At 47.1% G+C, this 18,476-nt stretch overlaps 1 protein-coding gene across 3 annotated transcripts in view; it reads right to left on the reverse strand.

The window, feature by feature from the left end:
• Positions 1-18,476, reverse strand: part of rasgef1ba (RasGEF domain family, member 1Ba) — a 54,711-nt gene that overhangs the window by 33,776 nt on the left and 2,459 nt on the right. For all 3 annotated transcript variants that reach the window (XR_009821660.1, XM_062024363.1, XM_062024364.1), the window contains exons 2-8: positions 12,718-12,885; positions 11,551-11,673; positions 11,342-11,452; positions 9,764-9,955; positions 6,575-6,652; positions 4,690-4,773; positions 4,319-4,421 (exon numbers count right to left, since the gene is read on the reverse strand). Coding sequence is in view for 2 of the 3 variants with exons in the window: in XM_062024363.1 (XP_061880347.1) it covers positions 4,319-4,421; positions 4,690-4,773; positions 6,575-6,652; positions 9,764-9,955; positions 11,342-11,452; positions 11,551-11,673; positions 12,718-12,879 (853 nt within the window). In the remaining variant the exon portion in view is untranslated. The remainder of the gene's footprint in view (positions 1-4,318; positions 4,422-4,689; positions 4,774-6,574; positions 6,653-9,763; positions 9,956-11,341; positions 11,453-11,550; positions 11,674-12,717; positions 12,886-18,476) is intronic.

Raw genomic sequence — 18,476 nt, forward strand, 5'->3', positions numbered from 1 at the left:
CTTCTTCATCCAAACCTTTGTGCACCCTCCCTCTTCATCCAAACCTTTGTGCACTCTCCCTCTTCATCCAAACCTTTGTGCATCCTCCCTCTTCATCCAAACCTTTGTGCACCCTCCCTCTTCCTCCAAACCTTTGTGCACCCTCCCTCTTCATCCAAACCTTTGTGCACCCTCCCTCTTCATCCAAACCTTTGTGCACCCCCCTTCTTCATCCAAACCTTTGTGCACCCCCCCTCTTCATCCAAACCTTTGTGCACCCTCCCTCTTCATCCAAACCTTTGTGCACTCTCCCTCTTCATCCAAACCTTTGTGCATCCTCCCTCTTCATCCAAACCTTTGTGCACCCTCCCTCTTCATCCAAACCTTTGTGCACTCCCCCTCTTCATCCAAACCTTTGTGCACCCTCCCTCTTCATCCAAACCTTTGTGCACCCTCCCTCTTCCTCCAAACCTTTGTGCACCCTCCCTCTTCATCCAAACCTTTGTGCACCCTCCCTCTTCATCCAAACCTTTGTGCACCCCCCTCCCTCTTCCTCCAAACCTTTGTGCACCCTCCCTCTTCATCCAAACCTTTGTGCACCCCCTCCCTCTTCATCCAAACCTTTGTGCACCCTCCCTCTTCCTCCAAACCTTTGTGCACCCTCCCTCTTCATCCAAACCTTTGTGCACCCCCCTCCCTCTTCATCCAAACCTTTGTGCAACCTCCCTCTTCATCCAAACCTTTGTGCACCCTCCCTCTTCATCCAAACCTTTGTGCACCCTCCCTCTTCCTCCAAACCTTCGTGCACCCTCCCTCTTCATCCAAACCTTTGTGCACCCTCACTCTTCATCCAAACCTTTGCGCACCCTCCCTCTTCATCCAAACCTTTGTGCACCCTCCCTCTTCATCCAAAACTTTGTGCACCCTCCCTCTTCATCCAAACCTTTGTGCACCCTCCCTCTTCCTCCAAACCTTTGTGCACCCTCCTTCTTCATCCAAACCTTTGTGCACCCTCCCTCTTCATCCAAACCTTTGTGCACCCTCCCTCTTCCTCCAAACCTTTGTGCACCCTCCCTCTTCATCCAAACCTTTGTGCACTCCCCCTCTTCATCCAAACCTTTGTGCACCCTCCCTCTTCATCCAAACCTTTGTGCACCCTTACTCTTCATCCAAACCTTTGCGCACCCTCCCTCTTCATCCAAACCTTTGTGCACCCTCCCTCTTCATCCAAAACTTTGTGCACCCCCTCCCTCTTCATCCAAACCTTTGTGCACCCTCCCTCTTCCTCCAAACCTTTGTGCACTCTCCCTCTTCCTCCAAACCTTTGTGCACCCTCCCTCTTCATCCAAACCTTTGTGCACCCTCCCTCTTCATCCAAACCTTTGTGCATCCTCCCTCTTCATCCAAACCTTAGTGCACCCTCCCTCTTCATCCAAACCTTTGTGCACTCTCCCTCTTCATCCAAACCTTTGTGCATCCTCCCTCTTCATCCAAACCTTTGTGTACCCTCCCTCTTCCTCCAAACCTTTGTGCACCCTCCCTCTTCATCCAAACCTTTGTGCACCCTCCCTCTTCATCCAAACCTTTGTGCACCCCCCTCTTCATCCAAACCTCTGTGCACCCTCCCTCTTCATCCAAACCTTTGTGCACTCTCCCTCTTCAACCAAACCTTTGTGCACTCTCCCTCTTCATCCAAACCTTTGTGCATCCTCCCTCTTCATCCAAACCTTTGTGCACCCTCCCTCTTCCTCCAAACCTTTGTGCACCCTCCCTCTTCATCCAAACTTTTGTGCACCCTCCCTCTTCATCCAAACCTTTGTGCACCCTCCCTCTTCATCCAAACCTTTGTGCACCCTCCCTCTTCATCCAAACCTTTGTGCACTCTCCCTCTTCATCCAAACCTTTGTGCACCCTCCCTCTTCATCCAAACCTTTGTGCACCCTCCCTCTTCCTCCAAACCTTCGTGCACCCTCCCTCTTCATCCAAACCTTTGTGCACCCTCACTCTTCATCCAAACCTTTGCGCACCCTCCCTCTTCATCCAAACCTTTGTGCACCCTCCCTCTTCATCCAAAACTTTGTGCACCCCCTCCCTCTTCATCCAAACCTTTGTGCACCCTCCCTCTTCCTCCAAACCTTTGTGCACCCTCCTTCTTCATCCAAACCTTTGTGCACCCTCCCTCTTCATCCAAACCTTTGTGCACTCTCCCTCTTCATCCAAACCTTTGTGCATCCTCCCTCTTCATCCAAACCTTTGTGCACCCTCCCTCTTCATCCAAACCTTTGTGCACCCTCCCTCTTCATCCAAACCTTTGTGCACTCCCCCTCTTCATCCAAACCTTTGTGCACCCTCCCTCTTCATCCAAACCTTTGTGCACCCTCCCTCTTCCTCCAAACCTTCGTGCACCCTCCCTCTTCATCCAAACCTTTGTGCACCCTCCTTCTTCATCCAAACCTTTGTGCACCCTCCCTCTTCATCCAAACCTTTGTGCACTCTCCCTCTTCATCCAAACCTTTGTGCATCCTCCCTCTTCATCCAAACCTTTGTGCACCCTCCCTCTTCCTCCAAACCTTTGTGCACCCTCCCTCTTCATCCAAACCTTTGTGCACCCTCCCTCTTCATCCAAACCTTTGTGCACCCCCCTTCTTCATCCAAACCTTTGTGCACCCCCCCTCTTCATCCAAACCTTTGTGCACCCTCCCTCTTCATCCAAACCTTTGTGCACTCTCCCTCTTCATCCAAACCTTTGTGCATCCTCCCTCTTCATCCAAACCTTTGTGCACCCTCCCTCTTCATCCAAACCTTTGTGCACTCCCCCTCTTCATCCAAACCTTTGTGCACCCTCCCTCTTCATCCAAACCTTTGTGCACCCTCCCTCTTCCTCCAAACCTTTGTGCACCCTCCCTCTTCATCCAAACCTTTGTGCACCCTCCCTCTTCATCCAAACCTTTGTGCACCCCCCTCCCTCTTCCTCCAAACCTTTGTGCACCCTCCCTCTTCATCCAAACCTTTGTGCACCCCCTCCCTCTTCATCCAAACCTTTGTGCACCCTCCCTCTTCCTCCAAACCTTTGTGCACCCTCCCTCTTCATCCAAACCTTTGTGCACCCCCCTCCCTCTTCATCCAAACCTTTGTGCAACCTCCCTCTTCATCCAAACCTTTGTGCACCCTCCCTCTTCATCCAAACCTTTGTGCACCCTCCCTCTTCCTCCAAACCTTCGTGCACCCTCCCTCTTCATCCAAACCTTTGTGCACCCTCACTCTTCATCCAAACCTTTGCGCACCCTCCCTCTTCATCCAAACCTTTGTGCACCCTCCCTCTTCATCCAAAACTTTGTGCACCCTCCCTCTTCATCCAAACCTTTGTGCACCCTCCCTCTTCCTCCAAACCTTTGTGCACCCTCCTTCTTCATCCAAACCTTTGTGCACCCTCCCTCTTCATCCAAACCTTTGTGCACCCTCCCTCTTCCTCCAAACCTTTGCCCTCTGAGGTGTGTTCCATGTTCTCATCTTCAGGGTTTTTTACATGATGGCTTGTTTTACTTGTTTTTTTCTTGGCCTTCTATTGTGACATGAATGTTTACTGTTAGTAGATCTAACTTGCTGCATGAACACAACACCTCAGTCAGGAGGTTTGAGGTCTGGGTTCAGGCAACTGTTACTGAAAAGAATTGTTCTTATGTGAATATTTCCACTTTGACTCTGGTGCTAATACTACAACTAAACTCATACTGATCACATGATGTTGGTGCTAATACTACAACTATGATGTTGGTGCTAATACTACAACTAAACTCATATTGATCACATGATGTTGGTGCTAATACTACAACTATGATGTTGGTGCTAATACTACAACTATGATGTTGGTGCTAATACTACAACTAAACTCATATTGATCACATGATGTTGGTGCTAATACTACAACTATGATGTTGGTGCTAATACTACAACTATGATGTTGGTGCTAATACTACAACTAAACTCATATTGATCACATGATGTTGGTGCTAATACTACAACTATGATGTTGGTGCTAATACTACAACTATGATGTTGGTGCTAATACTACAACTAAACTCATATTGATCACATGATGTTGGTGCTAATACTACAACTATGATGTTGGTGCTAATACTACAACTATGATGTTGGTGCTAATACTACAACTAAACTCATATTGATCACATGATGTTGGTGCTAATACTACAACTATGATGTTGGTGCTAATACTACAACTAGAGTAAATAAAAGTAGAAGATGCTGTCTGTGCCACAATGAAAATGAGAAAAAGTGCTACAAACACAATCCCACCAGGATGAAAAAGACAGAAACTTACACAAGATGGCCATGAGGGAGTTGAAGTTGCCGATGTCGAAGCACTCGTGCGCCACATGGATGAAGAAGTCCAGGACTCGGACTCTGTGCTTCTTCTTCAGCGGCTGCAAAACATGGAGTGTCAAAGTCTTTCCACTCAGGAACATCTTCTGACTCAGCCTCCACTTTAGCTCAATGCTAATTGACATGGGAAACGCCATATGCATGCTACTATTAGCATTAGCTACTTTACAATCAAACAGGTGTGTTGACAATCTACTGTAAGCAATAGTCCCCTTATAAAGTGTTTATGAGCCAGGGGCTGACAGGTAGCAGTATCAAATAAAGATGCTATGCTAGCATGGTTAGCAGCATGGGAAGTTAGCGACTGACCAAGCAGATCTCCGTGGCCACCAGGTAGCTGAGTCTGTTGAACCAGTCCACATAGGCCCCCAGGTTGCTGGTCTTCTTCTGACCCTGAAACCACACAAACAGTTCTAACCTCAGCTCATGTCCTATATTCACTTCAGAACCTAGTCCACATAGAGTCTCCCAGTCCACATAGAGTCTCCCAGTCCACATAGGGTCTCCCAGTCCACATAGTCATCCCAGTCCACATAGAGTCTCCTAGTCCACATAGGGTCTCCCAGTCCACATAGGGTCTCCCAGTCCACATAGGGTTTCACAGTCCAAATAGAGTCTTTCAGTCCACATAGAGTCTCCCAGTCCACATAGTCATCCCAGTCCACATAGAGTCTCCCAGTCCACATAGGGTCTCCCAGTCCACATAGTCATCCCAGTCCACATAGTCATCCCAGTCCACATAGAGTCTCCCAGTCCACATAGGGCCTCCCAGTCCACATAGTCATCCCAGTCCACATAGTCATCCCAGTCCACATAGAGTCTCCTAGTCCACATAGGGTCTCCCAGTCCACATAGGGTCTCCCAGTCCACATAGGGTTTCACAGTCCAAATAGAGTCTCCCAGTCCACATAGAGTCTGCCAGTCCACATAGGGTCTGCCAGTCCACATAGGGTTTCACAGTCCACATAGAGTCTCCCAGTCCACATAGGGTCTGCCAGTCCACATAGCGTTTCACAGTCCACATAGTCTCCCAGTCCACATAGGGTCTCCCAGTCCACATAGGGTCTGCCAGTCCACATAGGGTTTCACAGTCCAAATAGAGTCTCCCAGTCCACATAGGGTCTGCCAGTCCACATAGCGTTTCACAGTCCACATAGAGTCTCCCAGTCCACATAGGGTCTCCCAGTCCACATAGGGTCTGCCAGTCTGCCAGTCCACATAGGGTCTGCCAGTCCACATAGTCATCCCAGTCCACATAGAGTCTCCTAGTCCACATAGGGTCTCCCAGTCCACATAGGGTCTCCCAGTCCACATAGGGTTTCACAGTCCAAATAGAGTCTTTCAGTCCACATAGAGTCTCCCAGTCCACATAGTCATCCCAGTCCACATAGAGTCTCCCAGTCCACATAGGGTCTCCCAGTCCACATAGTCATCCCAGTCCACATAGAGTCTCCTAGTCCACATAGGGTCTCCCAGTCCACATAGAGTCTCCCAGTCCACATAGGGTCTCCCAGTCCACATAGGGTTTCACAGTCCAAATAGAGTCTCCCAGTCCACATAGAGTCTGCCAGTCCACATAGGGTCTGCCAGTCCACATAGGGTTTCACAGTACACATATAGTCTCCCAGTCCACATAGAGTCTCCCAGTCCACATAGGGTCTGCCAGTCCACATAGGGTTTCACAGTCCACATAGAGTCTCCCAGTCCACATAGGGTCTCCCAGTCCACATAGGGTCTGCCAGTCCACATAGGGTTTCACAGTCCACATAGAGTCTCCCAGTCCACATAGGGTCTCCCAATCCACATAGGGTCTGCCAGTCTGCCAGTCCACATAGGGTCTGCCAGTCCACATAGGGTCTGCCAGTCCACATAGGGTCTCACAGCCCCTTGCATGTAGGCGGGTCGGTCCGAGGCACAATGGCAAACTTAACCCCCCCTGTCAAAAAACAGCCTGTTGCCTAGCAGCTGGAGAGCATCTGTGGTTGCTAGGCGACGAGGTGCAGCATGAATTGAGGAGTGTTTAGTCACCTGACCCAACCCAGCTAGAGTCCACAGCGTGTGGACCACCAAGATCCAAGATCCCTGCAGGACTGGAGGAGTGTTTAGTCACCTGATCCAGCCCAGCCAGAGTCCACAGCGTGTGGACCAGCAAGATGTTGCATAATGGATGTAGTCTGCGGGAGAAGACTTGTACCTGGTCCTGGTCCTGGTCCTGGTCTTGGCACACAAAGGCCTGCACAAACTCTTCAGGGCCGATGTAGCTCAGTCGCTCCTGCAGGCACAAGATTTATTTTTATTATATTTTAACTTCAATATTTGAAAATAAATGTTTCTTTTTTGCCCATTATTATTAAATTTTAATACAAATATTATTAGATTTTGATACAAATATTATTAAATTTTGATACAAATATTATTACATTTTAATACAAATATTATTACATTTTAATACTAATATTATTACATTTTAATACAAATATTATTACAATTTAATACTAATATTATTACATTTTAATACAAATATTGTTACAATTTAATACAATTATATTATATTTTAATAGAAATGTTTTTAAAAAAAAAGCTTTCTTTATTTGATCTTTTCTTCCCTAATTGTATATCTTAATATGAATATTTGTTTCTTTTATTCCCCCAATGATTTTATATTTTAATTAAATAAATAGATATTTTATCTTTTTTTCCAATAATATATTTTGATATAAAACTTTTTTTTTTTAAAGGTTTCTGTCTTTTTTCTTATTATATTATCAGTCTTGGCGTTAACACACTTTTTGTGTCTTTTTACACATTAAAATCAGAAAGGATGAACATTTAGAGAAGTCCACGTGTAGCCGGGACGTGGCAGCAGTAAAGTTTAGATCCATGAAGGAAAGAAGAAAGTGAATGAATGTTTATAACTGAATACATTTACATCAAAATGTCTTTTCTTTTCTATTATTTATTTCATGAATGAAGTAACGTTTATGACAAAACACAATATAGAATGTGAGATATAACAGGATAGTGTAGAACACAATATAGAATGTGAGATATAACAGGATAGTGTAGAACACAATATAGAAAGTGAGATATAACAGGAGAGTGTAGAACACAATATAGAATGTGAGATATAACAGGATAGTGTAGAACACAATATAGAATGGGAGATATAACAGGCTAGTGTAGAACACAATATAGAATGTGAGATATAACAGGGTAGTGTAGAACACAATATAGAAAGTGAGATATAACAGGATAGTGAAGAACACAATATAGAATGTGAGATATAACAGGATAGTGTAAAACACAATATAGAATGTGAGATATAACAGGCTAGTGTAGAACACAATATAGATGTGAGATATAACAGGCTAGTGTAGAACACAATATAGAATGTGAGATATAACAGGATAGTGTAGAACACAATATAGAATGTGAGATATAACAGCATAGTGTAGAACACAATATAGAATGTGAGATATAACAATTTGTTTTCAAAACGCTTACAAAAAAGTAGGACCCCAAACATTTACTGTGGGACCCCGTTTTTATGACTTGATGAGGCTGGAGTGACCTCTCCAGGGCGCAAGCCAGGGCAGAACTGTATGGAGGTGAAGCTGTTGCCCATGCAGCAGGACCCCCCTCTTCACACTGATGATGGATCCATGCAGCAGGACCCCCCTCTTCACACTGATGATGGATCCATGCAGCAGGACCCCCCTCTTCACACTGATGATGGATCCAAAGGAGCAGGACCCCCCTCTTCACACTGATGATGGATCCATGCAGCAGGACCCCCCTCTTCACACTGATGATGGATCCATGCAGCAGGACCCCCCTCTTCACACTGATGATGGATCCAAAGGAGCAGGACCCCCCTCTTCACACTGATGATGGATCCATGCAGCAGGACCCCCTCTTCACACTGATGATGGATCCATGCAGCAGGACCCCCCTCTTCACACTGATGATGGATCCATGCAGCAGGACCCCCCTCTTCACACTGATGATGGATCCATGCAGCAGGACCCCCCTCTTCACACTGATGATGGATCCATGCAGCAGGACCCCCCTCTTCACACTGATGATGGATCCATGCAGCAGGACCCCCCTCTTCACACTGATGATGGATCCAAAGGAGCAGGACCCCCCTCTTCACACTGATGATGGATCCATGCAGCAGGACCCCCCTCTTCACACTGATGATGGATCCATGCAGCAGGACCCCCCTCTTCACACTGATGATGGATCCATGCAGCAGGACCCCCTCTTCACACTGATGATGGATCCATGCAGCAGGACCCCCCTCTTCACACTGATGATGGATCCATGCAGCAGGACCCCCTCTTCACACTGATGATGGATCCAAAGGAGCAGGACCCCCCTCTTCACACTGATGATGGATCCAAAGGAGCAGGACCCCCCTCTTCACACTGATGATGGATCCAAAGGAGCAGGACCCCCCTCTTCACACTGATGATGGATCCAAAAGAGCAGGACCCCCCTCTTCACACTGATGATGGATCCAAAGGAGCAGGACCCCCCTCTTCACACTGATGATGGATCCATGCAGCAGGACCCCCCTCTTCACACTGATGATGGATCCAAAGGAGCAGGACCCCCCTCTTCACACTGATGATGGATCCAAAGGAGCAGGACCCCCCTCTTCACACTGATGATGGATCCAAAGGAGCAGGACCCCCCTCTTCACACTGATGATGGATCAATGCAGCAGGACCCCCCTCTTCACACTGATGATGGATCCAAAGGAGCAGGACCCCCCTCTTCACACTGATGATGGATCCAAAGGAGCAGGACCCCCCTCTTCACACTGATGATGGATCCAAAGGAGCAGGACCCCCCTCTTCACACTGATGATGGATCCAAAGGAGCAGGACCCCCCTCTTCACACTGATGATGGATCCAAAGGAGCAGCAAGAGCTGGTACAATTTGGCACCAACAGTGTCGCAGAAGTTGCCAGTGCACCGCTGTAGCCAGCAGTGGACCACCTTAGGGACTCCATCTCCGGATTTTTCCTCAGGGTTTACTCCCAAAGCCTTCCCCTAGAAAGTATGCCACAAGGCAGGGGCGGTTTTGGATCGGAGTTTACCTTCTCCTAGATGGGTCGCATTACTGGGCTGACGGGTCCCATCTAACCAATATATATCTTAATAAAAAGATATATTTTCAGCTCAGGAGGACATTCTGGACTGGCCCTTGAAGGACTGCTCTTGAGGGCGGGGCTTGACACTCATTGGCCTCTTAGCTCGTGTTAGCGCAAACTTTCTAGTGAATTCTGCTGAAGTGATTGTTGAATCTCACTGTGGTGGACTTCATTGTCTTAGCTGTACCTGCTTCATCTCAGTCCCAGGCTGCGCTTCTCACCAGTTCTATGTGGGTCAGCTGCTGGGCGACGGTGAAGGGGTCCTTGCAGATGGACAGCAGGTCCCGCTGGGGCTTGGCTTTGAGAACGGCGAGGCGCTCGTTGATCTTGACCACGGCCTCCTCGTACTGGCTGAGCACCGTCAGCCTCCTGGTCAGACCTCGACTCAACTGACTCACCGCCTTCCTGTAAACCTAAACAAGGGAACGCGGAACACCAGGGTTGGAATTCTCTTCTAGGAATCACAGAATCCACAGACTGGAATTGGACCTGCATGGACTACAGAACTGCGAGCCTGTTCTGGACTACAAAGTACAACATTAATGTAATCCGTAAGAAATGCGGACTGGGAGACTCTATGGGGAATTGGACCTGCATGGACTACAGAACTTTGAGCCTGTCCTGGACTATAAAGTACGACATTAATGTAATCCATAGGAAATGCGGACTGGGAGACCCTATGGGGAATTGGAATTGGACCTGTATGGACTACAAAGTATGACAATGTGATCCGTAGGAAATGCAGACTGGGAGACCCTATGGGGAATTGGAATTGGACCAGCATGAACTACAGAACTTTGAGCCTGTTCTGGACTACAAAGTACGACATTAATGTAATCCGTAGGAAAACGTTCAGAAATGTAAGAGGCCATTTGCAGTTTTTTCTTTAAAGCGGGAAAAACCTCAGTCAATGACAGAATCCAGTTCTGGGCTAATTCCTGCTCTAATATCCTGTTCCCAAAAACCTCACACTGCTTGGAAAGAAACCTTCTCCATGAGGTTAGGAGATGAAGGACCAGATCCTAGGGACAGCTAGCTGAAGATTCCGTTGAATGTTTTTACCTAAATGACGATACTGAGAACTAACTGAAACCAAGAACCTTGACACCAAGAAAACCTTCCAGCCAAAGAAGACAAAGACCATGGTCAATTCAATCGCTTGATAGTTGAAATGGTATTTTTACCGCTGACTGATTAGCCTGATTGGGACTACACGCTAGCTTTAGTATTTTGAGCGTGTAGTCCTGAGGACCCACTGGTGTATTTATGCCGGAGGAAGTTTAACAAGTTGGTACGACTGCTAGCGTTAGCATAGCGTCAAATAAAGAGTATTTTGTGTATCCGGTGGTCCACAAAAAAAGTAGAAACCGTAGTTCACCTCAACAAGTGTTCCTAGGTCTTGAAGTAACCTTTAAAGATTAGTTCTGGGTCTGATCTGCTCCAGAACTTCCAGCAGCATCCGCCCTCACTTGGCTGGGCTGGGATGTTTTGGACTAATCGCAAACATCATCCCAGTCTCAGAGAACCTCAAGAAACTGTTTCCTCTCAAACGCAGCTGGGCCCAGACCAGCCTCACTAAGCCACGCCTCCTTAGGGTCAACCTCTTTCCTGTCGCGGTCTTTACCACAGGTCACTCCCAGCCGGAGACCTTGGGCTTCCTGGCCTCCAGGTCTGACAGGGTCCGGCCTGACTACCTGGTGTGTGCTAGAACACGCCTACTTGAGACTCCCTGATGTGTGCTAGGACACGCCTACTTGAGCCTACCTGGTGTGTGCTAGGACACGCCTTATTGAGCCTACCTGGTCTAGGCTGCAGATGTGCAGTGTGACCTCCTTCAGACCACACATCATACGCTGGTCTCTGAAGTCCTGAGGGAAGGTTTCTGTCCAGTCCGTCAGAAGCTGCAGGATCTTGGCACACAACAGGTGAAGACACACCTGGTCAGGAAACGCCTCGCAAGGCAGCACACCTGCGCTGCTCCTTGCTGCTCCACCCACAGGTGACACACCTGCTCTGCTGGGGCGTGGCCCGCTCCTTGCTGCTCCGCCCACAGGTGACACACCTGGGCCAGCAGCTGGTGCGGCGGGATGAAGAGGCGGGAACTGAGCAGGAAGGTGAAGATGAACGTCCTCTGTGGGGGACAATGAGGACAACTCTTCATCATTGTTGTGGTTTTGTACGCCAAACATCAACACCGTCATCCAGTTTGCCAAATAATGGGGCCAAGCAAAGTTGTGAGTACCAGCACTTCCATAAAGAAGGTGAGAACGTTACTCAATAGAAGCAAAGTTCTGCAGTCCTGTAGCTTGGTTGACATGTTAGCATGTTAGCATAGCCCAAACACACTTTGTTGACATGTTAGCATAATCAAAACACACTTTGACATGTTAGCATTTTAGCATAGCCCAAACACACTTTGTTGACATGTTAGTATAATCAAAACACACTTTGACATGTTAGCATGTTAGCATAGCCCAAACACACTTTGTTGACATGTCAACATGTTAGCATAATCAAAACACACTTTGACATGTTAGCGTGTTAGCATAGCCAAACACACATTTTGTTGACATTTTAGGTTTAGCATAGTCAAACACACACTTTGTTGACATTTTAGTGTTAGCATATCCAAACCCATACTTTGTTGACATGTTAGCATGTTAGCATATCCAAACACACACTTTGTTGACATGTTAGCATGTTAGCATATCCAAACCCATACTTTGTTGACATGTTAGCATATCCAAACACACACTTTGTTGACATGTTAGCATGTTAGCATATACAAACACACACTTTGTTGACATGTTAGCATGTTAGCATATACAAACACACACTTTGTTGACATGTTAGCATGTTAGCATATCCAAACCCATACTTTGCTAACATGTTAGCATATCCAAACACACACTTTGTTGACATGTTAGCATGTTAGCATATCCAAACACACACTTTGTTGACATGTTAGCATATCCAAACACACACTTTGTTGACATGTTAGCATATCCAAACACACACTTTGTTGACATGTTAGCATAGCCAAACCCCACATGTTGTTGCTAGCATAGCATTAATAGTTGTTTATATTGAACATGTGCTGTTGTATTATTATGTAGTGTATGTTTAGCTTGTGTGCTACTGTGTGCTTAGCTGCTGTGTAGCTGTTGATACTCACATCAGGGTAGTAGTCCAAAGTGGGCACCAGGTGATTAATGAGGGCCTCCAAGGACCCGGAGGCCAGGTTGTTGTCATGGTAGTAGAGTCCAGCGTAGACCTGGTCCTTGGTCTGGTCCAGGTTCTTGTTGTGCTGCCCCGAGGAGGGCGGAGTCTGAGGCATCTTGTCCTGCAAAAGAAGATGGCCGACAGGTCAAGACAAGAGAACTGGTCCTGAATAGTCCTGTATTATTATTGACATTTAATTGTTAATGATACATGTGTATTATTATTCATTATCATTATTATTCATTATATATATGTATTATTATTATTCATTATATATGTGTATTATTATTATTATTATTATTGCTATTATTATTCATTATATATGTATATTATTATTATTCATTATTATTATTATTATTATTATTATTATTATTATTATCCATTATATATGTGTATTATTAGTACTCATTATTATTATTATTCATTATATATGTGTAATTATTATTATTCATTATACATGTGTATTATTACTCATTAATATTATTATTCATTATATATGTGTATTATTATTCATTATATATGTGTATTATTATTAATTATTATTATTGTTAATTATACATGTGTATTATTATTATTCATTATTATTATTATTATTCATTATACATGTGTATTATTATTCATTATTATTATTATCATTCATTATATATCACTGCACGTAAGCCATGATATTACACACCTTGGATCTCTCAGGCATCAAAAAACCACATCAGTGTGTAAAGGATATCACCACATGGGCTCAGGAACACTTCAGAAAACCACTGTCAGTAACTACAGTTGGTCGCTACATCTGTAAGTGCAAGTTAAAACTCTACTATGTAAAGCCACAGCCATTTATCAACAACACCCAGAAACGCTTGGCTGGGCCCGAGCTCATCTAAGATGGACTGAAGCAAAGTGGAAAAGTCTTATGTGGTCTGACGAGTCCACATTTCTAATTGTTTTTGGAAACTGTGGACCAAAGAGGAAAAGAAGCATGTAGACTGTTCTAGGGTGAAAGTGTAAAAGGCAGCATGTGTGATGGTATGGGGGTTTATTAGTGTGTGATGGTATGGGGGTGTGTTAGTGTGTGATGGTATGGGGGTGTATTAGTGTGTGATGGTATGGGGGTGTATTAGTGTGTGATGGTATGGGGGGTGTATTAGTGTGTGATGGTATGGGGGTGTATTAGTGTGTGATGGTATGGGGGTGTATTAGTGTGTGATGGTATGGGGGGTGTATTAGTGTGTGATGGTATGGGGGTGTATTAGTGTGTGATGGTATGGGGGTGTATTAGTGTGTGATGGTATGGGGGTTGTTGCGTTTGACCAGGTGTTCCTCCAAGTGGGATGTAAAACGCTGGTCAGTCCCAAGTTCCTTAATGACATATAAACTGAACTCAAAGGTACCACCAAGCACAGAATAGGTATTTTGTAATTTATTGTCAAATATTTCAGAATAGAGACCAGCCTCGAACAACACATCCAAATGCGTAGCCCAAGTTGATCTGGCATTCCAAAGGAAAAAGCAACTCTTTTCACACAAAGAAAGCCCCCATCTCTCCCCCCCCCTCCTCTCAACACTGATAAGAAGAGAGACTTGGGGGTTGTGTTCACATTCCTGATGGTTTACGACCCTGTCTAAACAGGCAATCTGAAGACAAAGAGAAACTGGTATACAGAGTATACATGGAAAAATATGAGCTGATTCAAACATGATTATGAATAAAAAATAACTCTTAAACATATGCATTATCCACAGGGTGTATTAGTGTGTGATGGTATGGGGGTGTATTAGTTGCCAAGACATGGGTAACTTACACATCTGTGAAGGCACCATTAATGCTGAAAGGTACATACAGCTTTTGGAGCAACATATGTTGTTATCATGGACGCCCCTGCTTATTTCAGCAAGACAATGCCAAGCCAGGTGTTACAACAGTGTGACTTCATAGTAAAAGAGTGCGGGTACTAGACTGGCCTGCCTGTAGTCCAGACATTGAAAATGTGTGAAGACTAAAATATGAGAAGGGAGACTGTTGAACAACTTAAGCTGTACATCAAGCAAGAATGGGAAATAATTCCACTTCAAAAATGTGTCTCCTCACTTCCCAAACCTTTACTGAGTGTTGTTAAAAGGAAAGGCCATGTAAGACCATCCATCCATCCATCCATCTTCCTCCGCTTATCCTAGGTCGGGTCGCGGGGGCAGCAGCCTAAGCAGGGAAGCCCAGACTTCCCTCTCCCCAGCCACTTCGTCCAGCTCTTCCCGGGGGATCCCGAGGCGTTCCCAGGCCAACCGGGAGACATAGTCTTCCCAACGTGTCCTGGGTCTTCCCCGTGGCCTCTTACCGGTCGGACGTGCCCTAAACACCTCCCTAGGGAGGCGTTCGGGTGGCATCCTGACCAGATGCCCGAACCACCTCATCTGGCTCCTCTCGATGTGGAGGAGCAGTGGCTTTACTTTGAGCTCCTCCCGGATGACAGATCTTCTCACCCTATCTCTAAGGGAGAGACCCGCCACCCGGCGGAGGAAACTCATTTCGGCCGCTTGTACCCGTGATCTTGTCCTTTCGGTCATAACCCAAAGATCATGACCATAGGTGAGGATGGGAACGTAGATCGACCGGTAGATTGAGAGCTTTGCCTTGCGGCTCAGCTCCTTCTTCACCACAACAGACCGATACAGCGTCCGCATTACTGAAGACGCTGCACCGATCCGCCTGTCGATCTCACCATCCACTCTTCCCTCACTCGTGAACAAGACTCCGAGGTACTTGAACTCCTCCACTTGGGGCAAGATCTCCTCCCCAACCCGGAGATGGCACTCCACCCTTTTACGGGCGAGAACCATGGACTCGGACTTGGAGGTGCTGATTCTCATCCCAATCGCTTCACAATCAGCTGTGAACCGATCCAGTGAGAGCTGAAGATCCTGGCCAGATGAAGCCATCAGGACCACATCATCTGCAAAAAGCAGAGACCTAATCCTGCAGCCACCAAACCAGATCCCCTCAACGCCTTGACTGCGCCTAGAAATTCTGTCCATAAAAGTTCAGAACAGAATGGGTGACAAAGGGCAGCCTTGGCGGAGTCCAACCCTCACTGGAAACGTGTCCAACTTACTGCCGGCAATGCGGACCAAACTCTGGCACTGATCATACAGGGAGCGGACCGCCACAATCAGACAGTCCGATACCCCATACTCTCTGAGCACTCCCCACAGGACTTCCCGAGGGACACGGTCGAATGCCTTCTCCAAGTCCACAAAACACATGTAGACTGTTTGGGCAAACTCCCATGCACCCTCAAGGACCCTGCCGAGAGTATAGAGCTGGTCCACAGTTCCACGACCAGGACGAAAACCACACTGTTCCTCTTGAATCCGAGGTTCGACTATCCAGCGTATCCTCCTCTCCAGCACACCTGAATAGACCTTACCGGGAAGGCTGAGGAGTGTGATCCCACGATAGTTAGAACACACCCTCCGGTTCCCCTTCTTAAAGAGAGGAACCACCACCCCGGTCTGCCAATCCAGAGGTACCGCCCCCGATGTCCACGCGATGCTGCAGAGTCTTGTCAACCAAGACAGCCCCACAGCATCCAGAGCCTTAAGGAACTCCGGGCGGATCTCATCCACCCCCGGGGCCTTGCCACCGAGGAGATTTTTAACTACCTCAGCAACTTCAGCCCCAGAAATAGGAGAGCCCACCACAGATTCCCCAGGCACTGCTTCCTCATAGGAAGACGTGTTGGTGGGATTGAGGAGGTCTTGGAAGTATTCCCTCCACCGATCCACAACATCCGCAGTCGAGGTCAGCAGAACACCATCCTCACCATACACGGTGTTGACAGTGCACTGCTTCCCCTTCCTGAGATGGCGGATGGTGGTCCAGAATCGCTTCGAAGCCGTCCGGAAGTCGTTTTCCATTGCTTCCCCGAACTCCTCCCATGTCCGAGTTTTTGCCTCCGCGACCGCTGAAGCCGCACACCGCTTGGCCTGTCGGTACCTGTCCACTGCCTCAGGAGTCCTATGAGCCAAAAGAACCCGATAGGACTCCTTCTTCAGCTTGACGGCATCCCTCACCGCCGGTGTCCACCAATGGGTTCTAGGATTGCCGCCACGACAGGCACCAACTACCTTGCGGCCACAGCTCCAATCAGCCGCCTCGACAATAGAGGTGCGGAACATGGTCCACTCGGACTCAATGTCCAGCACCTCCCTCGTGACATGTTCAAAGTTCTTCCGGAGGTGGGAATTGAAACTCTCTCTGACAGGAGACTCTGCCAGACGTTCCCAGCAAACCCTCACAATATGTTTGGGCCTGCCAGGTCTGTCTGGCATCCTCCCCCACCATCGCAGCCAAGTCACCACCAGGTGGTGATCGGTAGAAAGCTCCGCCCCTCTCTTTACCCGAGTGTCCAAAACATGAGGCCGCAAATCCGATGACACAACTACAAAGTCGATCATGGAACTGCGGCCCAGGGTGTCCTGGTGCCAAGTGCACATATGGACACCCTTATGCTTGAACATGGTTATGGACAATCCGTGACGGGCACAAAAGTCCAATAACAAAACACCACTCGGGTTCAGATCCGGGCGGCCATTCTTACCAATCACGCCTCTCCAGGTTTCACTGTCGTTGCCAATATGAGCATTGAAGTCCCCCAGTAGAACGAGGGAATCACCCGGGGGAGCACCCTCAAGTACTCCCTCGAGTGAATCCAAAAAGGGTGGGTACTCTGAGCTGCTGTTTGGCGCGTAAGCGCAAACAACAGTCAGGACCCGTCCCCCCACCCTAAGGCGGAGGGAAGCTACCCTCTCGTCCACCGGGTTGAACTCCAACGTGCAGGCTCTGAGCCGGGGGGCAACAAGAATTGCCACCCCAGCCCATCGCCTCTCACTGCCGGCAACGCCAGAGTGGAAGAGAGTCCATCCCCTCTCGAGAGAACTGGTTCCGGAGCCCTTGCTGTGCGTCGAAGTGAGTCCGACTATATCTAGCCGGAACTTCTCCACCTCGCGCACTAGCTCAGGCTCCTTCCCCCCCAGCGAGGTGACGTTCCACGTCCCAAGAGCTAGCTTCTGTAGCCGAGGATCGGACCGCCAAGTGCCCTGCCTTCGGCTGCCGCCCAGCTCACATTGCACCCGACCTCTATGGCTGTGTAACACACCGGTCAAAATGCCTTTTTTGCAACGTGTTGCTGCCATTAAATTCTAACTTCATGATTATTTGCAAAAAATAACAAAGTTTACCAGTTGAAATGTTAAATATCTTGTCTCTGCAGTCCATTGAAAGTTGAAAAGGTATACTCCTCCAAATCCTGTATTTTGGTACATAATGCATGCTAACTGTTAACATGTTAGCTAATTTCACACTGACATTAGCATGTTAGCTTTTTTTATCTTTTTTACAAGTATACCCCTCAGAATCATGTATTTTGGTACATGAGGCATGCTAACAGTTAGCATGTTAGCTTTTTTAGCTCATGTCATGCTAACTTTAACATGTTAGCGTTATATCTTTTTTACAAGTATCATGTATTTTGGCAGATGATGCATGCTAACCATTAGCATGTAATAATTTTTTAAAGCTAATTTCACACTGATGTTAGCATGTTCCCTTTTTTTTGTAGCTCATTTTACAGGTATACCCCTCCAAATCATGTATTTTGGTACATGATGCATGCTAACAGTAAGCATGTTAGTTTTGTTAGCTAATTTCACACTGACATTAGC

Source organism: Entelurus aequoreus, linkage group LG17 (assembly GCF_033978785.1).
Source record: "Entelurus aequoreus isolate RoL-2023_Sb linkage group LG17, RoL_Eaeq_v1.1, whole genome shotgun sequence".
NCBI classification, from domain to species: domain Eukaryota; kingdom Metazoa; phylum Chordata; class Actinopteri; order Syngnathiformes; family Syngnathidae; genus Entelurus; species Entelurus aequoreus.